At 41.3% G+C, this 21769-nt stretch overlaps 1 protein-coding gene across 18 annotated transcripts in view; it reads left to right on the forward strand.

Moving 5' to 3' along the window:
- PPFIBP1 (PPFIB scaffold protein 1) overlaps positions 1-21769 on the forward strand; it is a 139009-nt gene that overhangs the window by 80849 nt on the left and 36391 nt on the right. For 11 of the 18 annotated variants that reach the window (XR_013545658.1, XM_078394275.1, XM_078394277.1 and 8 more), the window contains exons 4-9: positions 12640-12726; positions 13855-13968; positions 14405-14536; positions 16768-16860; positions 18480-18572; positions 20920-21034. Coding sequence is in view for 17 of the 18 variants with exons in the window: in XM_078394275.1 (XP_078250401.1) it covers positions 12640-12726; positions 13855-13968; positions 14405-14536; positions 16768-16860; positions 18480-18572; positions 20920-21034 (634 nt within the window). In the remaining variant the exon portion in view is untranslated. The remainder of the gene's footprint in view (positions 1-12639; positions 12727-13854; positions 13969-14404; positions 14537-16767; positions 16861-18479; positions 18573-20919; positions 21035-21769) is intronic. The other 7 variants (XM_073000734.2, XM_020810043.3, XM_073000738.2 and 4 more) reach the window with 1 other exon arrangement.

The raw sequence follows: 21769 nt of genomic DNA on the forward strand, positions 1-21769 counted from the left end.
TTCTTTTTAGTACAGTGATCTTGAACATATGTTCTCTGCTCATGGCCTTACATCTTGCATCTCCTGCAACTGCATTTCATCTCTCTCTGTCTCTCTTTCTTTATCCTGTCTTTCTCCTTAAAAAGTACCAAAAGCAGCTAACGTCATTGAATTACAATATTTAAATCTAAAATAGTAATTGAACAGAACTAAAAAGGATCAAACAAATACCATGCTAAAATGTGGCAAAAATGTGATGAGGTGCTTAAAGAAAGGGGATCTGGCAATCATTTAGTAACAAATTAGCCTTTCAGTTGACCAAAGATGCCACCTGCTGGAACATGTGTTTGTGTGCAGTCTTCACTCCTCCTGAATCCTCAAACTCTAATCTTAAATTAGGCTTGTAGAAAATAGATATAGGGTCTGATCCCAAAATCATTTTACCACAGTAAGAAAATTGCTGTTGGATTTCAAATTTTTATTCATTTATTTACTTTATTAGATTTATGCCCCGTCCATCTAGAATGGGTCTACATGTTTTTCATCACTGTGATAGAATAGAAGGAAAAAATAAGTTTATAAAGGTCTGATTCAAATAAATCCTCTTTTCTTTTCTGAAATGCTCTTTCAGAACTCGACCTAAGAGCCCGAAAAACCCACAACAACCTCTTTCTTTTGTTTATGGAGCTTCCTGTGAGCCCCGTTCTTGGCTCTCTTTCTTTATACAAGGATTCTTTTCAAAGGGGATGTGTTGAAGAAGAAATGTGCAGATGGGGAAATAAATGGGAACCTAACTAGAGGAGCCACGACTGTTCATAGCTGCAGGCTCTCTAGATGGGACTCTCAGGCAAAAATCTGTCTTTCAAGCTAGTGACACTGCCACAAATCCCTTGCTGTCCAGGCAAAGGAAGCCCACACCTGAGTGGGTGTCCCTGAGAGGAGACAAGAGGGCAACTTGCACCATTGAATCCACAGATAGAAACCGTTAACAGGAACAATTTGTCTGAAAGACAGATACACAAATGTATCAGCACTCACAATACTGATGAAGAGGTAGGTTTGTTATAAGATAGACAAGTAGTACAGTACAGTACAGTACAGAAACCTTTATTGGCATGCTGCATAAATAAAACGATAAAACAATAAAATACCGGGGAAAGATTCATTACTGGGGGGAGGAGGAACCAGAACATCAAAGTTGGAGCCCCTCGTTTTGGGGGAACATGTTGCGGCGTCTCTGGATAATGGCCTGGACGTATCTGGCGGTTGATAGAGTGACTTCCTTGCTAAGGTCACCTAGAAGGTATTGTATTTTCCTCAGGTCTGCCCATCCGGAATGAAGGGGGAGAAAGACCATCTGATGTGACAGGCGGATATCCTTGTAGAGTGTACAATAAAATAGCATGTGCTGCAGGGATTCAGTCTTTCCCTGCCCACATGGGCAGATTCTCAATTCTGTTGGTAAGCCCCTATACCTGCCCTGCGCTAGACTTGATGGTAATATGTTACATCTAGCGAGGGTGAATGCCCAGCGGTCTTGTGGCTGTTCTAGAAGATGAAGGTAGTTGGGTCTGCGTCCGAGGGTGAGAGGTAGCTGGAAGTACAGCGGAGAGCAGACTTTTAGGGCCGCGCTAAACAGCGTTTGTCCTTCTATGTCCAAGACCCTGTTTTTGATGGTTTGGAAGACCCTAGAGGGGGGTATTGAGCCCATTAGGTCTGGTGACAGCCCTAGGGTCTTGATTTTCTTTAAGAATAGGGCCAGGCCTTTGGGTAACAAACTGTCAGCAAGCAGGGCTTGAAGCAGGGTGTCCTTAGGAGAGAGAAAACAGATTTTGACCCAGTATTTTAGGAAACTGAGCCAGGCCCTAGTTTCAATTCTCTGTTGACCGCATTCAAGACATAGGGCAGCATATGGAACACAGTGGGGAAGGCCTAAGATTTTGTATAGAAATACAGATTGGACTCTCTCCACGGAGCTGTGTAGATAGACAAGGAAACCAAGGGAAACATCAGGAAAATGCTGTAGACAGAGTAACAAAGCTTACTAGAGCTCTTAGCTAAGTATAGTGCAGCAAGGCACCCCGTTAACAAAGCCAGTGTCCAGAACCTTGTACAGAACAATCAGAAGCAGTGAAAGCCAGAAGACGACAGAGGATTCCAAAGCTCATGTTCTATCCCCCAGAATCTCAGGAACTTAAAGGCAGGTTTAAATTAATGAGTTATGATCTGAATAGTTTCTAGTGTTCTAGCTGTATGTTAGAGATGGGCATGAACCTTGGTTCGTAGGTTTGTGCTGGATTGTATGTGTGGCATGTGCTTGCTGGTGAATGGGTCATTGGCCAAGGAGTTGGGAATATGAGATACGTGCAGCACCTCTGGTGCCGTCCGTACAAACTGGCACGGACCTCCAAACTGAGGGTCGTGCCTATCTCTATTGTATATCTCACTAAAAGCAGGACCCATTTGGTTATTGTGGGAGGGCAACTGGAGCTTGTTGGACTAATCAGTGCAAACTCTGGCTTTGGAAGTCTGAGCTTGCTGGTGAACAGGTAGGCATCCATAGCTTAAGTGCTGCTCTTGTTCCCCAACATAGCAACATTTTCAGGGATTTTAGAGACACAGACATAACATGAGAGAAGAATTGGATTTCTTCACAAGAGGAAATTGAGTTGATTAAGTTACCCAGTTAGCTCTGAAAGTGGCATCCCTCAGGCTCAAATTTACTACCTCAGTGAGAATTACGCCACAGGCCTGCCAGATCAGTAAAGGCCAAGGTCAGCATATGTTTAACAGATGTATGTAATACTGTATTAAATGATCAGGGGAGTTGTACTTGTTGAGAATTTTTCTTTGCAGCTGTTAAAGCAGAGATAAAATATGCAAGTGAGAACCTGTTTATTGAATGATGGACTAGAACAGTGGTTCCCAACCTTGGGTCTCCAGAGGTTCACGGACTAAAATTTCCAGAAGCCTTCACTGCTAGCTGTGCTGGCCAGGAGTCTTCAAAGTTCTAGTCCAAGAACATCTGGGGGACCAAGGCTGGGAACCACTGAACTAAAATCTAAAAGATCTGGGTTCAACTTCTCCTAAGCCACAGGAACACATTGCCATTGGTAAAAGCGCTCCTTAAATATCTCACATACCTTGAAAACCCTGTTAGGGTCTCCATGAAACACGTGAAATGATGACACATAACAACAACAGAATACCTTTGATTCTCCACTTGTTGTTGGACTGTAAATCCCATAATCTCTTACTATTGGTTATGCTTGCTGGGGCTGATAGGAGTCGCCGTCCGTTGTCATCTGGGGAGTCCAAATTTTATCCACCCATGTGTTAAAAAGTATAGAGTAGTCTTCCTATCTGGAATCTGAAATGCTAGGGTATCATACTGGATTCCTGACCTTGAAAGGTTAATCAAAGGTGCATAATAAGCTGCTGGATTGCTTGATCCAATAAATTAAGAACAAGGATGTCACTTTCATATGTGGGGCAAGGTTTGAATGCGCTGTGATAGTCACAGAAAGTGTTGCTTTGCTTGTAGCATGCCAGTGAAGCCAAAAACAAATAGTTAATGCAACCAATGTATAGCATTCTCTGTACATAGCACAGAAAAATGCAAATCTACTGCTATTAAAATGTGTCGTACCATTTCTCCTTTGTTACCCTTTATGCTCGGAGCAGCTTCTGTGCACTTTCTAGTGGTCCTTCTAATCTCAGCTAAAACCTACTGGCCTGAGGTGTCTTTGGCTTAATCCTGTAGTCCATAACCCCAGCTGAAGCAAAACTGTTGTGCATATCCTTCCTTTCTTCCTCACCCAACTATTCTTACATTTCCACTTTTCACTCTCCCCAGGTCCAACAACGAGCATATACGTTCCCACCAGGAAGGCTGGTGGTGGCTTGGTTTTTGTTGTTGTTGTTGTTGTTGTTGTTGTTGTTGTTGTTGTTGTTGTTGTTGTTGTTGTTGTTGTTGTTAGTTTTGTTAGTATGTAACACAAATGGAGAGCTAGTGTTGCAGACTAGGCCTCGGGAGGTCTGGGTCTGAATCCCTGCTCAGCCATGGAAAATAACTGAAGGCAGCAACAGTAAATCCATTTCTTAAATATCTCACATAATTAGAAAAGCCTATTACGGTCACTTTCAGTTGGATGCACTTTGATGACATGTGACAATGTAAATGGGTGATTCATAAATAAATGATATGGAAGAAAAATCAACAATTTTTTTTCCTAAAAACTGTTAGGATGATATCATGATTAGGGCAAGCAAAGGAGCAGAAAACATGTGCCAGCTTTTGATCTCTCTCTCTCTTTTGTCAATATGTTACCAAAAAGGGTGGGGATGAAAATAATTTTTCTTAAAGTTATGTCTGCATGGTATCCTCAGATGTAATGAGGGGTCTGCAGATACAGGGTGATTGAATGAAAAAGAGGACAAGCTTCCTGCACTTAATTGTTGTACTGTAGGCATCCTTCAGTCTCAAAAGACTATGATAATGTGTTATGAATAGAGGTCTTGGAACAGTATCTAGTGTGGCTGAGAAGGCCGATTCGAGAGTGACAATCCCTTCCACACTGAAGACAAATACCATCTGTCCCCTGTCCAGCTCCCTGGTTTTGCTGATTTCAGGACTGCTTCTTTGCCTTGGCCTGCTGAACAAGTCTCTTGAAATTGAGAGAGGCCATGCTGCACTGCTTGCCTCCATTGGAATCTTTGACATCTGCTCAGATGTCAAAGATTCCAATCTGTTGAGGTCCATTCCTAAGGCCTTCTGATCCCACTTGCAGATATCCTTGTATTGCAGTTGTGGTCTCCCTCTGGGGCGCTTTCCCTGCACTAATTCTCTATACAGTGGACCCTTGACTTACAGACGGCTCGACTTACAGACTTTTTGAGTTACAGACTTCTCTGGCCGCAAAATTTAGGTTTGACTTGCAGACTGAGATTTGACTTACAGACCAGAAAAAAAACCAAAATGGAACAAAAACGGCCTGTTATGGGATTAATCAGTTTTCAATACACTGTAGGTCAATGGAGACTTGACTTACAGACTTTTTGACTTGAGAACCGCCTTCCAATACGGATTAAGTTCTCAAGTCAAGACCCCACTGTACAAGAGATCTTTTGGAATCCAACCGTCTCATGACATGCCCAAGCCAACATAGACATCCCTGTGTCAGTAATGTATACATGCTAACAATTCCAGCTCGTTCTAGGACTACTCTATTTGGAACTTTGTCCAGCCAGGGGATACCAAAAATGCGTTGGAGACAATGCATATGGAACATGTTCAGCTTCCTCTCCTGCTGTGTGCTAAGGGTCCAGGACTCAATGCAGTACAGAAGTGGTATATCCTGTCAGCTTCTTATTAAGCCATACTCTCTTTGTGAGTCTAGAGCAGTGATGGTGAACCTTTTTGAGCCCAAGTGCCCAAACTGCAACACAAAACCAACTTCATTATTTCAAAGTGCCAACTCTGGAATTAAATCTAAATACCGAGGTTTTAGTTTAGAAAAACAACTGCCCCTGCACTACAAGGGTTAAATGCTTGCTTTTAAAAAAAAACATATTTGGCGGCATACAAGACAACTGGGCGTATAAGACGACCCCCTAACATTTCCACTCAAAATATAGAGTGGACGGCTCTGCTGCGGTGCCGGCGGCAGCTGCCCAGGGCTCTGCCCGGGCCCGCCCTGGAAGTTCATGGCGGGTAAGGAGGAGGGGAAGCGGCTCTCCAGCGGCGGGCGGGCAAGTGGGCAACTGGCTCAGCGGGGCGGCGGGCAGCCCAGCAGCGGGCTCTGGCCGCTCAGGCATGGCTGGCTCTGCTTCCCTTCCTCCATCCGGACCGACCGCCTGCTGGCTGCCTGCCTTCCTCCCCACTGACTCAACGGCAACGGTGGCTCCTTCCTGGCCCAACTGAAGTACACCTGGCATATAAGATGACCCCCCCCCCCCACTTGGAGGCATGTTTTTTGGGCCAAAAAAGTAATCTTATATGCCGGCAAATACGCTACCTACGGATGGTATTAACAGAGAAATACTTACCAGTTCTCCAATCCCCCATCAGGCTAGACTGGTAATGGCCGCCATTGCACCCTTCTGCTGGACCGCTGCACCAGCAGAGGGGCATACCAAAATCCAGGATCAGAGGACTGGTAAGTATTTCCTGATGGTAATGTATGGCTTGTGTGCCCACAGAGAGGGTTTTGCGTGCCAGCTGTGGCATGTGTGCCATAGGTTCACCATCACTGGTCTGCAAAACATGGTAGTTGCTTTTCCAATGCATGAGGGAGGTGAGTCCACGCCCTGGCCCATGACTTGTTTTTTCTTTAGGCTGATTGTCAATCCAAATCTTGGCAGGCCTTCCTAAAACGATTCATAAGTTGTTGGAGCGCTTCAGCAGAATGGGCAACAACAGCTGCATCATCGGTGAAGAGGAAGTCCTGCATGCATTGTTGTGTGGAGGAAGAAATTTATACTTTGTATTCCAAGTGGTTTAGCAATTATTAAATATACAAGAACCATGTTTTATTTGTTACCTGGTCATGCTATCAATTATTCAAATTGGACTCTGTCTGGTGCAGCCATTGTATTTGGCTTCACTTCACTTGAGAAGCCCTCAGAAATACCTTTGATTGAATAAAGCTACTGTGGAGTGGTGGGCTAGTCTGGACACAAAAATGGCTCCCTAAGACATATGGGCACAACTTATCTAAAGCATACCGGACATGGTTGCATAACATTCCTCTTGAAAAATGGAGCTTCATAATCAGAAAGCTTCTTCCTCAGAAATATTATGACATGAAGCTTAGCTTCTGGCCCTTCTTGCATAAGGCCAACCCTGTTACTTTCTGAAGTATTCCTAGAGATGATGCACGGCCTGTAAAAGTCAGCTAGCACACAATCAAACATAAGAGCACTCTTCAACTTCTAGAAGACTTTCTGACAGTCTGGTGTCCATATGGGGACACCAGAAACCATATGGGGTTTCTTGGTCTTAGTTCCATCCTTTAATGGAACAGCAGTGTTGCTACAATAGGGGTGAATAGGAGTCAACATGTTCTATAGTACCCCACCAACCCAAGAAAGGATTGGACCAGTTTCTTGAATCTAATGATAGGCCAGTTCAGAATTACTTTGACATGCATGAGGCTGTTGATTCCTTGGCTCACTTGATGCCTATGGTAGATCACTCAAATTGGCACTTCCTTGCATTGATTGTCCGTCTAGCATTCTGTATGCTTTGGAGGATACTCTAGAGATGCCACAAATGATCATGTCATGCATCCAAGAACAGAGCAATGTCATTTAAGCAAGTCATTATGAAATCTCTGCAACCAACTAGTAGGGAGTCCACCAATCTCTGGAAACTGGTAGGAGCATTGCATAGGTCATGGGGAAGCATATTAAACTCTACATGGGTAACGAGAGCTGTTCTGTGTTTTGATCTTAGTACAGAATGTATGGCAGTATCTGTTTGTTAAATCCAAGGTGGGTATGTCCTGAACATGGTCCAAATTTTCCAAAAGTTTACCACAAGTGGCAGTTTGTAGTATACAATTTACCACAGTCTGTGAATATGTCAGGGCATTTTAGGTGTCTAGACAATACCACAGGGGGAAGTCCATGTACTCTAAGAAGCTGGATTATCCCCATCTCAAATATGCCTTGTATTTCCTTCTCAACCACCACTTTGCCTGTAAGGTACGCCAACAATTTGGTCATCTGCATTAAGAGTATATTACAGTTATTTTGTCAAACCTGGGGCAGGTATGAATATCTTGTTGAAGCTAGAAGTCATTGTTAAGAACTGTCACTGTAGATTTGTCTCAGGTATCTGTGGAGGTTTTACATCCTATAGGCCTCCACCAGTGGATTTGCTGGACTAAGCATGTCTTAGCCAATCCATGTCATTAGAGTCTTGGACTGAAATCTGGAGTACATGACATACTAGGGAATAAAAGGACTTTAAAGAATTCATGTGATACATCTTTGGATTAATCTTAGTTTAAGGAAACTCAGGCAAATAATGTTTATACCCCTGGGTTCACAGACTTGCTATGACTTTGCCATCTTGTTCTGAAGCACCTTCGGAACCATTACTTTTGTCTGCCTCACTGAAACACCATTCTCTGCCATTCCTGTCAGGAGGATAAAGAAAACTTTGAGTTTACAGGAGGATTCTGCATTTTCAAAAATAAGGTACAAGTTTTTGTGCTTTTCTTCTCCCAGTATAGTAAGAGTACTCCAGGTGGAGCATAACAGCATCACATCACTGTATTTGCAGACCTCTTCTTCTGTCCTTATGTCTTTGGCATAAGCTTTCCTGGACCACAGTTGTTGCTGTTGTTGTTTGGACTTATACGGTGCTCCATAATGCAAGAACATCATAAGTTTGTAAACAACAGTTTGGCAGACATACACTCACACTCATACATGCTGTGTACTTATTTTACTAATTTTGGAAGGATGGCAGGCTGAGTCAGCCTTGAGCTGCTTACCTGACCCTGTCTTGCTCGAAATCAGGTTGTGAGCAGAGATTTGACTGCAGTACTTTAGTTTAATCACTGCACAGAGGGCTTGTGTATAAAGTCCCTTCATCGAATGCATTCGGCATGAAAGTTTATAATAAAAAAAATGAACAAACATACAAATAGGGGACTTTAAGAGGTTGCAGGATTCTCTGTTAGGTTTTTGCTGGAACTGACAGTTGCGCCCCCCCCCCCACTGAATTTGAAAGGCTATCTGAAAAGAAAAAAGTTGGTTAATTTTTTTTTCTCTAGCTGCTGTTTTTCCTCTGAAGGCGACAGGACTTAATCAACAATTTGCTGATAAAAACTTTATGAGTTTAGCAGGTTAGGTAATCTTTTCGTAGCTGGAAGTCAGCTCTGTTTGGGCTTAATTTTGCATTTAATCCAATCCAGCATGAATTTAAGTGTGTTAAGAAGTGATAAAATGCCAGAGATGTCTGGCGCTGAGGTGCAAAGCAAAAGCGCGACACACTGTGACAATAATTGTCCTAATAATGTTCTGCTTGGCCATCCTGTCAGGCAGCCTTTTTGTGTTTATAGCAATTGGCTTGGCTTCCGGAGTCACTTGCCTTTGTTTCAGCGCTCAGCCCTGATGCTTGATCTTGCAGTCATTTTTGGAAGTGCTGAATGTGCAGGAAGTAAATTGGGGTCATGAGAGCCCAGTGTCTCATTTCCAAAATCCTCCTCAACCTCCTGCTGCTAAATTGTGTACAGTATTTATTGTTTCAAGTCTACCCAGTTCTGCTTTTTTATGTTGCACCACTTCTGAGACTGCAAAATAACCTTATCTCTGCTGAGGTATACCGTTCATTGTATGTGTGCAGGAAAGGGCACTTCATGGGGAATAAAATTCCATTCTTTCTGTCATTTTCAAGTGACAAAAATGTATTATTCAGCTGCAAATTGTTATATTTCTTTCAACTAGAATTTATGGCTTCGATTGTAATAATTGCAAATGGAGTTTCACCCCTCTGGTGGGTCTTCCCCATCCTTTCCTTCCCAGTCCAGAGTTTTCTATCCTCTAAAAAGCTAATCATGAAAGTCTTCCCCTCTGTAATTTTACATTTCTGGGCACCTGTGATGGCCCTTCAGCTCCTGGTGGGCTGTCTCAGAGATTACTTTTGGCAAGGGGGCTTCTGATTCATCTCTTATTTTTGACAGACTTTCGCTTGACCAATTCAAAGCAATTCTCAATTTCTGAAATTGTATTGAAAGTAACAGAAGTATAAGAGGTTTGTGGATAGCATGGACAGTCACAAAAACAAGTGTGTTCTAGGTCAAATCAAGCCTAAATTCTTACTAGAAGATAAAATGACTAAAACAAGGCTATTGTACTTTGGGCATATCACAAGAAGAATAGAGTCACCAGACAAAACAGTAATGCTAGAAAAAGTTGAAGATAGTAGGAAAACTGGAAGCCCCTAACACGAGCTGGATTGGCTCAATAAAGGAAGAATATAGCCTGCAGTTTGCAACCCAAGCAGGGCTGTTAAAGATAGGACCTTTTGAAGATTGCCATAAATTGGAAGCAACTTGACAGTGCATAACAGGGGTAAGAGAGGTGAGGTTATTCGGTTCCAGGATTTAGTAGACATGAGGTGTAATACAGAATGAATAGGATACACAAGCATGCTTCACCATTCGTCATTATGGTGTCGAGTCATTCTTCTACTGAAAAATATTGCCTCTCTTCACATACTACCCCATTCTAGGTTCAAGCTCTATCAAGGCATTATTGTGCCTGAAACTGTGTAAAGGCTGAATGGGTGGTGAAGCTATGATTGGCTTCTGGTAGGGTGGGAATATGAAGGAGGGGCATACATGCATCACCATATCTCTGGCACCCGTTCAGCTTTTACACTGTTCCAGCCATAATCTCTGGATCAGGATACTGTGTTGTGTGAAAACAGCTGTTGCTCTCTGATGTAACTTGATAAAAGACAGACAAACTTCCTCCTGAAAGGTTGATCTTTGGATTTATAGCAGCACCCTACCATGCTACTTGTTCGGTGGCCTGGGCGTAAGGAAATGCTCTTACAGCTTTTGTCTTTTAATTTATTCAAAATACCAGATGGTACTTCAGACATATCTAGTGATAACTGATCTTATGTTCTCCTCATTTAAGTTAAAACAGATGCAACAGGAACAGTGCTTGCTCTTGCTCTTCAATCTCAATGCTATTTATTTTTGGTTCCTGTTGATAAAACATACAAAACATAGTGCCCTGCAGCCTTCAGACAAATTTGTGGTGTATTTTTAAAGAGAACTTTGGTGCTGCACTCTGAATTGATAACTTGAATTGTAAACTTGGGTAGTTGTAGAACAGCATACATTGTTTTGGAATATGCACTTCACACAAAAATGGGGAAAGTTACTTTCTGGGATGCCACAGCTGCCAGAATCCTCCTAACCTGATAGCCAATGGTCAGACTGGCTCAGGGAGCTGGGCAGCTTTGTTTTGAAAAAAGTTATTTTTCTGGTTTACTTTTATGAGTTACTCAGATTTCACATAGGATTTGGTGAGTACAGATGCAGTATCTATATCTTCAGTATATCCAGCAACTGGGACAAGCAGTGTGGTATTGTCGCTCTTAAAGTTATTGTTCTTAAACTAGCAACAGCTAGAGACCCCGAGACTTCATCCAAAACTGAGTTATAAATAATGAGGCAAGCACTGGGGGTGATGGGTGTCCTGTTAATTCCAAGTGTTTTTCTCCCTGTTTGTGATGTTGATACATATAAGAAAATATGTACAAATCATATAAGAAAATAATGAAAAATCAGACCACTGCTCCCAATAGTTCCGCATCTTACGCTGGTTCAAGACAAGTCATTTCTAGAGTTGTAGTGAAGAATAAGCATGTACCATAATCAGATAGGGATTTTTTTTTCTTTTTAAATCCTATCATCTAGCATGAGATTCAGTTAGTTTGTCGTTTAGATGCAGTAAATTAGTGATTCTCAGCCATTTAACCATTGCTTCCCAGGGAGGCATATATAGAGATTGGCGCAAAGGTATATATATTTTAAAATAACAGTAGTCCAGATGTCAAATAAAACAATTGGGCAAGACAAAATTGAAAGGGTGCATGACATTTTTGTTTCTCAAAAGGAACTCTGGGTTAAAGGCAGTGCTGAAACTAATGCACAATATTAGATTTCCTCTTAATCAGGGGTCTCAAACATGCGGCCCGGGGGCCATTTGCTGTCAAGAGTCAAAAAAGCCTAGCCTCACTCACCGGCTCTCTCCCAAGACAGCACCTCTTGCACCCTACATCCAGAACTGTAACCTGCCAGCTGGCAGACAGGTGTGCTGGCTGGCAGGCTGCAATTCCAGATGGAGGGTGCAAGAGGCACTGTCTTGAGCGCACAAGCTGCCACCGAGCAATGCCTGAGAGGGGAGCTTGCTCCCGTTCCATTCTCAAAGAGCGCCTCCAACAGCACCTGCCACCGCCTCTTCCAGGGAACCAGCTCTCTGGCTCTCTTTCTCCTCGGCACCCCCAGCACGAGCCCAGCCAGTGGCCACCTCAGCACCCGGCGGTGCTTCCTCCTCCTCCTCCTCTTCATCCTGCTTCAGCCGCCTTGGCCCTGGAGGCTGCCTGGGCTCGCCTTGCAAAGTTTGCTCTCCTGTCGTGGTGGGGTAGGTGCTGCTGCTGAGTGCGCCTTTTTTTGAAGGGGGGGGCTCAGAGGAAGGTTGCCAGACCTCTTTATGTGTGTGTGTTTGTGTGCATGTGCGCACCTATGGGGGGGCGCCCCGTTCTGTTTAATTTTGCAGGTACCGATGGGGGCTTTTCTCCTTTGGCAAGGCGATTTTGTGAGTTTTTTTTTAAAAATCTGATGCGGCCCAGCCTCACCCAGACTTTGCCTCCAGCGGCCCCCACGTAAATTGAGTTTGAGACCCCTGCTCTTAATTGTTGCTGTTGAGATTTGTGAGCCTTTAGGTTCTGTGTTGTCAGTTTGAATATTTCTGCCATAGTTGATGAAATGATTTTGTATTTTTTTATTAGCCTTGGAGATGCATCAGGAAATTTATTTGGCACTCATCTAGATTTTTATTTAGCTTTATCATTTGAGTCACACTGATGGAATTGTGTAATAGCACACCAATTCATTTTGTATTTTCCAGACCAATGGGCATATATCTGCTAATGGAGATGTGTATCAAGAGCGGCTTGCACGTTTGGAAAATGACAAGGAATCTCTTGTTCTGCAAGTAAGCTTTCTTCCAAGTTCATTTTGTGCTTCTGTGAATTCTGGAGACCTTGGATGTTGATCTGAAGTTACATAGCTGCTTTGGCAGGTGAACTTACTCACAAGTCATATTCACACACTCCTTAAAATAATTTTAAGAATGTTAAGTGGAAAGGAAATTTTCTTTGAGAAAGGCATTTCTCAGAGGAGAATAGAGGTTTTGGAAATGTGGCTATCCAAGCATTTCTGATGGTGAATGCATAGCCCTCCAGATGTTGTTGAATTGTGATTGATCTCATCATTTGTTATGTTTGCTAGGAAAACTCGCATCAGATTATGTGAATGATGTATTTACCATCAGCCCTACTGGGCTTAATCAGTGGTGATAGCTGGTGGGAGTCATAATCCAAAAACATGTGAGACCTATGTATTTCCTGTTCCCTGAAATAGCAAGTACTAGTCTCAGCCCACTTTCCGAAGTCATGTTCCCAGGCATCTCTTCTGCTCATCTTTTTCATGGTGCACAGAAATAAGAGGGATGGCCCATTCCCAATGGATGATTGCATTTGCTATCCCATCCTCCTTTCCAGGCATGGAAGTGAAATGAAGGACTGTCAACTAGCACTTAATGGGCTCCCAAGGGGTGATGGAGAGCCATTCATACCCTGGATCTCCTGAATGGATAAGGAAAACAGGAGATCAAAATCTGGCTGCCAGCCCAAGCAAGAGGTGTGAAAACACCATCCAGCGCTTGGGGGACCTCAGGAGCATGGCTTTCAGGACCCTAGAAACCCCATTCCTTGCTTAAATGACCCTTTGCGATCGTCCACTGGGGTTCTTCATATGTGTTGTACATGGAGGAAAATGTTATTTTTAATTACAATCTTGGTGTGACAGATTTTTCCTCCTCTAAGGGACAATTTCTGCATGGTAAGGAACATCTGTGAATACTCTATTGTACACTGAAAATCCTGAGCCATGCTAGTGAATATGTTTTGCTAATAGTAGTGATAGATTTTTTCTCTGATAAGATTTGTTGGTGGCTGAAAACGCGAGTAAACATAATCTATATTGTATAATAACTCCAGATGAAACTTCATTCCCTAAAAGTGAGAGGCTTGGTGCTCTGATTCATCCAACTTTTCTACAGGTGAGTGTTCTCACTGACCAGGTGGATGCTCAAGGAGAAAAGATCAGGGATTTGGAGCTCTGTCTAGAAGAACACAGGGAGAAGCTGAATGCCACAGAAGAAATGCTACAGCAGGTACAGATGGGCGGGCGGACACACAGACAAACTGACAGACAGATACTGTACATAAACTGCTGTGCATTCTGTATGTCTCTGTGCACAAACAACTTGCCATTTAAAACAAATCTAATTGCATAACGTGCTGTTTTTTAAAATCATGCATATCTTGATGGGTGCAATGTAGATTATGATAACACATTAATCCTGTTCTGTAAAACAGAGCATATTATATTTGGACATTGTACAGGAAACTGAAGAATGACTGATTTCCAGTGTTAGCAATGTAGTCCATTGACTAAACTTAAATTTTAAGGAAGCATTTTTTTTCAATTGACCCTAGTATAGATTTCTTGTATGTGTGTGTAGCTATGGACCTACATTGGCTAATAAACTCACAGTGATTCTTTCTTTGTATCAGTAATTCTTTGCTTATTATTATTTTTTAAATCAGGAGCTATTAAGCAGGACATCCCTTGAAACTCAAAAGTTGGACCTTATGGCAGAAGTTTCCAACTTGAAGCTCAAACTAACTGCAGTAGAAAAGGACAGGTTGGACTATGAAGACAGGTTCAGAGACACAGAGGTAAGTTTAAAGTAGTCTAGCCGTGAAGTGTTATTAACATTTATTGTGTTTCTTAAAATATATTTGGAAGGTGATATTTTCCTATCTGAAAAATCTCTTCACCGGACTTCTGTAAGTAAATTCATTCATTCAGATTTATCTGAGGCATAGAGTGGGAAACCTTTAGCTCTTTAGATACTTAGGACTTCATTTCCCAGATGTCACAGAATGTCCAATTGTAAAAGGATAATTGGAACTGTAATCCAAACAATCTAGAGGGCCAAAGGTTTTGAGCACTTGCTCTGTGTTATAATAAGCAGAGCAGAACTGTACAGCTGATTGGCAGCTTGAAAGCAACTGCAGTCTATCAGCTTTGCATTGTGATCTGCAAGGCTCATGACAAATACCCTGCTTCCTAGTTTATATTTTGCAGTTATGAGAGAGAGAGAGATGTAATTCCACTGAAAATTATTTTTGGCCCAGTACCAGTGTCTCAGAGTTAGTGGCAGAGTTCTCCTGAACCTTCAATTTATAGAATTGTAGAATAATGAATTTAGAATAGGCCTATAGGGCCATCGAATCCAACTCCCTACTCAATGTAGGAATCTAAATCAAAGTATAGCTGACAGTTGTCAAATTTCCTCTTGAATGCATCCAGTGCTGCAGTGCTCATCACCTCTTCAGGTAATTGGTTCCATTGTCAAACTGCTCTAACAGCAGGAAGTTTTTCCTGATCTCTAACTGAAATCTGACTTCCTGTCACTTGAGCCCATTGCTATTTGGATTTGTGGTGCTGGAATCAAAGGCCAGATGAGCAGAGTCCGAAAACTGCACTAGACAGTAAATAAGTAATACTAGTAATGTGCTGTCAAGTTGATTCCAACTTCAGATTATCTTCCCAGAATTTTCTGTGTATAAATTACTCAGAAGTGATTTACCAGTCCCTCCTTAGGAGGATGCTCTGGGATGATGCAGCTTCCCTAGGCCACACTTAACCTCATCATCCACATAAATTCCAGGTTATCTTTGACAGCCCTGCTCCAAGGATCCACAATTGAATGCTGGTGGATAGAATAGAGGAATGGTTCCCAACTTTAGGAAACCCAGGTGTTCTTGGACTGCAGTTCCCAGAAGCCTTCATCACCAGCTATGCAGGTTATCATTTCTGAGGGCTGCAGTTCAAGAACACCTGGGTTACCGAAGGTTGGGAACTACTGAACTAGAGATTTCTCCAGGCCAGCACAGCGGGTACCCACAATCATCAAGCAGACATTCTAAAAGAAGGGCATGTAGCAGCCCTCTCTGACTTCTGCTGTTCCCCAAGATACCTCATATACAAAGATCCTTCTGCCTCAGCTTCTTCATGTAGTTCCATGTAGCCGCCATGACCAGTAGCTGCTGATAGATTTGTTCTTCCATGAATTTATCTGATCTCCTTTCTAAAATGAAACAATTCTTTTATCTCTTGCAGTAAATTTCATCTGTATTTAGTACAAAGGGGCTTGCATTTTATGAGTTCCCACCCTAGCACTGGTAGATATGTTTTAAAATTTTTTCACATGAAAATAACAATGTTGTACTTGAAGTGTGTGTAGAAACATACTGCGGTTGGGAAATCAGGATTAGGAATAAGATGGCAAAGATAAAAGTTCCCCTTGACATTTAGTCCAGTCATGTCCGACTCTAGGGCGCGGTGCTCATCCCCGTCTCCAAGCCATCATAGGCATCCTTCAGTCTCGAGAGACGATGGTAACATGCTCTGAATCGAGGAGTGTCCACTTCAGAGCATGAAGCCTGGGTAGAGCCAGCGTTTGTCCGAAGACAGTTTCTGTGGTCATTTGGCAGCACAACTAGACACGGAATACCGTTACCTTCCCACCGAGGTGGTACCTATTTATCTACTTGCATTTTTACATGCTTTCGAACTGCTAGGTTGGCAGGAGCTCGGACAAGCGACGGGAGCCCACTCTGTCGCATGGATTTGATCTTACAACTGCTGGTCTTCTGACCTTGCAACACAGAGGCTTTTACGGTTTAACCCACAGCACCACCACATCCCTCTTAGGACTAAGATGAGGTGCTAATAATTGGAGGTTTTAAATATTCAGCAAAGCAGGCTTGCTTGAATATTTTTGACTCATTAATCATTTTTCAGAAGCACCCTAATAGCAGTATGAACGGTTTTCAATTGCTTTGCTTATCTCCTAATATTTTTTTTGTTTGTTTCCTGTTTTTTTAACCTTTTCTAACAGGGTTTGATGCGGGAAATAAATGAATTACGTTTAAAAGTGGGAGAAATGGACAGTGAGAGAGTTCAGTATGAAAAAAAGCTTAAATCAACCAAAGTAAGTAATGGTCAGGAACAAAAGGAAAGGGCGCATGTGAAACCAAAAAAATGTTTTACTGCAGTTCAAAGTTTTCAGACTCAGACTTGTAAGAGTTCTCCTCTTGTTGTTAACATAGAGGAAGCTGCTTTACCTGCCTCTTTGCCTGTAGGTTTTTATGTTATTATTTTCCTTACTAAATCAATCAATTATACTTTGATAATGTTCACATGGATTTGGTTAATTCTGAAATGATGATGATGATGTGCCATCAAATCAATTCTTGCATATGGCGACTCTTTCCAGGATTTTCTAGGTAGAGAATAAACAAATGGTTTACTTTTCCCGTCTTCTGAGGGTACCCTGAGCCTCTGCAGCTTTTCTTGACCACTCAGGCTGGCTCTTCTGTGAAGAGGCACATTGGGGAATTGAATTCCCAACCTTTGGCTCCACACTCAGATATTTAAACCATTGAGATACCCAGCCAGGGTTTAATTCTGTATAATATGTTAATTTTTGTTTCTTTCTGTTTCTTATCTTTACTTATTTAATTTCATTTTGCTGTATCTCTTCATGGATCTGTAAGTTTTTTTAAAAATGTCACCATTATAGCTCTTATGAAACACCATATATCTTTTTCCTTATGTAGGTATTTTTATACCCTAATAGGGTTTTCAAGATACATGAGGTATTTTAGGAGTGGTTTAACCACTTCTACTCTCTCAGTGAGTTTCCATGGCAAAGCCAGGTAATTGACCCCAGGTGTCCTGAATCCTAGTCCACTACAACACACTGGGCACCATCACAAAATTTAGGGGAATGGAAATATCAAAGTATAATTGTTTCGGGGTTTGCATATTGATTCTGGAAGTGTCAGTTAGACAAATTTACATTACAGTAGGAATCAGATTGTCTCCCTGTCATTATGTACACAGCTACATCTTCAAGTGGAGCCTGCAAATATTTTCCATAGAATTGTGCATGGTGATTAATGTGTATATATGTAGTGGTACATCCAGATAAGTAGTGGCACAATCACAGTGAGTATGATTGTGACAGCTCTTTGAAACTTGTCAATAAAAGAGGGTAGCAAGGAAGAACTAGAGAGATCTGGTTACTCAATTGCCATAGCAATACCTATTTATCTGACTGAATTTAGCTTCTAGAGTTTTCTTAAGATTAAAGAAGATCAAATGTAATTAAGTGCAAGTTACTCTTTTTGTTTTCTTAAATATAAGGAAAGGGTTCTAGATTATCTTTCCTTAGATCTATAAGGATCTAGATTATCTTTCCTTAGCTGAAGAAAATGCAGCAGCTTACTTTGTAATTCTCGTGTTACCTTGTTGTCACTTCAATTGAGAAATGCATGTAATGGGGTGACTATGTTGGAAAAGTACACAAGTCTGTGATTTCCCCACATTAGGTGCCTCATTCTCAGTGTGTAATCCACTTGAGAATTCACCCTTACTTGGAACAGCTAAGTTTGCTTACTTAGAGGCTGGTTTCATGAAATCTCCTTTGGCTTACTTCATCATAAATATCTTTCTCTCAAGACCAATCCCCATCCTGAAAGTAGTTGTTTTTAGCATTGCTTCTTCTCTGTCTTTACTTCTCTTTCACTCCTCTGTCTCTATTACCAGTCTTTAATGGCCAAACTTTCTAGCATGAAAATCAAAGTGGGCCAGATGCAGTATGAAAAACAGCGGATGGAACAAAAATGCCAAATGTTAAAGGTGTGGTAGATTGGCGGGGGCCTGGTGTCGAGTCATTTGTGATGCTGTCTCCCATCTTGTTTGTCTGTCTGTGCTTTTTTAAAGTATTTCAATTGATGCTGTGTATGCATGGAATTCGGTATTTTGACTGTACCTTTTGTTTTTTGAACAAGAACTTTTGTGGAGATTTTAGGTTATGCTGATCTGTTGTGAGAACATGGCACAGAGTGATGTACTAACAGATTAAGTTCAGTAATGTTTATTTGTTATATAGAAGAGTCATGGGCATATCCACATTAAAGACCTAAAATAAGGATTTAATGATTTCCTTATTTCCAGGGAACATTTGGAATGATAATTTTCTGAACAGAAGCTAGGGTTCCCAAAATGTTTTTACTCTCATTGCCGCACTGCTGTTCCCATAATGCTTCTGAGAAGCTCAAAGTCAAGGAATAGATTGGTAGATAACTGATGAAAGATATCAATGTAGATGGAGCTTCAAGGATATACACTCATTCCAGTCTTAGATGGAGACAGATGGACACACATGAAATGTTCTTCCCAGTACCTCACTAATCTAAGAATATAATTAGAAGCAGATGCCACTTAAGAGGAGACAGAATGCATCAGTTTGTCCAAATGATGAGACATCGTCTTTATGATGGGTATATTTGCTGTGCACTTGATTTTGGCTACAGTCTGCATTTGCATGCACAACTGTGACTCAACATTAATTAAATGGATATTAATTTGATGCTACTACAGTAATTAAACCAAACCCAGTTTTGAAGAATAGATACCCAGATCTATGAGAAATATAGTGTAGCTCCCTCGTATCTCTCACCTTTGACTGTGGTGGCTATTGCTGATGGGAAGTGCTGTCAGCAGCTTGTGGCCTTACATTACCCACCCAATCCTAATTGACAACAGTTGATTTTCTGGCATCCTTTCAAGTACTTTATCCCAAAAGAGGATGCTAAGGATGCCTAGATGACAGCTGGAATCTTCCAGATCTCAAGAGGGCTTAAGAAGGGGCCCGACAGCTGCCTCTGTCAAGGTGTCTGACAGCTATCTCCTCTCACAAGGAAGCAATAACTGTGTCTTGGACCCATCAAACTAGTCTTCTTTAGCTTACCATTAAAAACTAAGATGGGAAGGAGTCAGGAAATAAAATATGTTGGCTACATTATTCCAAGCACATTATTCAGATCTTTAGGCTCCAACAACTGAAACATCTTTGCACATATACAGGCCCTGTGTCAATAACAGTCTTGAATTCCTTGAAATACCTTTCAAATATTCTCTTGCTCTGGTAGGTGATTGAACTTGGGTGCTTCAATAAGAGGCAGTAAAAACCCTTGATGTTCCTTGTGTGGTGCTCATCTCCAGAACTGACTTAACTTTGTAGACTTTATAAAATGGTTTTGCAACAAACTGTCCTTTTCCATGAGTGAAATAAAAATGTAGTTATGGATCTGCATCATTGTGGGAGTAACTTGATGCATAGTATATAAATGGGGTAAAATTACAGAATCATTCCTATGTTCCACATTAAGATAGGAGTGTAGAAGTTCAGTTTGCTTGTGGTTTGCTCTTATGCTCGTATAACCTAAATTTTGCCATTAAAACATGGATGTGAACTGTTATCTTACTTTTGTATCTGTGTTCTTACAGGATGGTTGCCTTGTGATGTTACACATTGATTTGACTATTATTTATTCTTTTACTGCCAGCTATGATAGTTGATAAACATATTTATGACCTGAGCAGTACACACTATTTATACTCTGTATAAATCTCCATGTTCATTCATAGTAGGTGGCACATAAATGGCTCTTATTCCCCTTTCACTTATTCCACATTATTTACACACATAAATTATTTCATTATTTTGTTTCATAAGATTTTATGCTGTGAGCATGCTTAGTAGTTTGATATTTACCTCATTAAAGGTGAAGTTTTCTTCACAGTTAACTGAGAGTAAGCCCTATTGACTACAATGGATCTTACTTCTGAGTATTATGTGCATTGATTTGTGCTGTAAATATTATCTCCTTAATGTCTGTGTGTCTCATGCATGTTTCAGATGTAAATAAAATCCTTTCAGTGTCACTTCAGAAATTCAGATCAAAATATTGTTGTACATTTAAATTAGAGATGAAATTGACTGAGAAGCAGATTTCTCCTGTGTTTGTAGTGTTTTCCCAAAAGGGAACATGGGTGGAAAGATTGGAAAGGCTTGACAAGATTTAGCAATGAACTTGAAACTTGGAGGTCATCTCTAACTTAAATGACAGATTTTAAGACTGTCCCTGTAAAACACAAAGCTAGCTCCTAAATGGATGCCTTGATGTTCTGTTTTGCACAGGAAGAACTAGCATCTTTAAAAGATAAATTAGAACAGAAGGAAGCAGAGATAAAACGGTTGCAAGAGAAACTGGTTCACCAGGTGAATGGAGAAGGGGTTGACATAAACGACAGAGGTAAGATAAATGGGGAGAAGTCATTTCGTCCCCCAAAGCCATGGCTTATTCTCCGTCTGTCTGTAGTTCATGATTTCGGTCTTTTCTACACAGGGCCATGAATAAGCCTTCAGGCATAGGCTCATATCACAAACTGTTGTCTAAAGAGATCTGTCAAACAATGAATCCTAATTCTACATGTGTGTCTCCTAGATGGAGAAAGTAATAAGTTAATTGGGTTACACTTTCATTATATGCACATGATGTCTCCCTGGCTCACCTGGTTTAAAATAGGACCTCTGGCCTGTCAACATGTTCATAAATGGATCCAGGATATTATATAGTAAAGTCCAGCTGGAAGACTCATTGCTTTTTTTTAATGGTGAGTGAGAGAGAAATATATGTATATCCCAAGGCTCAAGCCATGTTAACAATACTCTCTGGAAAGTAATGACAGAACAGGCTGAGGAGATGTTGACTCACTTGGATAAGATCAAGCTTTTCAGATTCACATTGGGTAGGTTTTGATCACAGCATTATTAATCTGCTTATTTGACTAAAAGGATAATATACAGCCACTTCTGTTTGCCAGGATAACATGCTCTCTATGTTAGTACAACCAAGCAAAAGTTAAACTATATTTTTGTGTTCTACGTGGTCTGCATTTTATTACTTGAACTGACATCTCTGAGTTATGTGTGTGTACGTTGACATGACTGTGAACGCATGAGATTGCTGTAGGAAATCAGTTGCCCT

Source organism: Pogona vitticeps, chromosome 5, assembly GCF_051106095.1.
Source record: "Pogona vitticeps strain Pit_001003342236 chromosome 5, PviZW2.1, whole genome shotgun sequence".
Classification (NCBI taxonomy): Eukaryota; Metazoa; Chordata; class Lepidosauria; order Squamata; family Agamidae; genus Pogona; species Pogona vitticeps.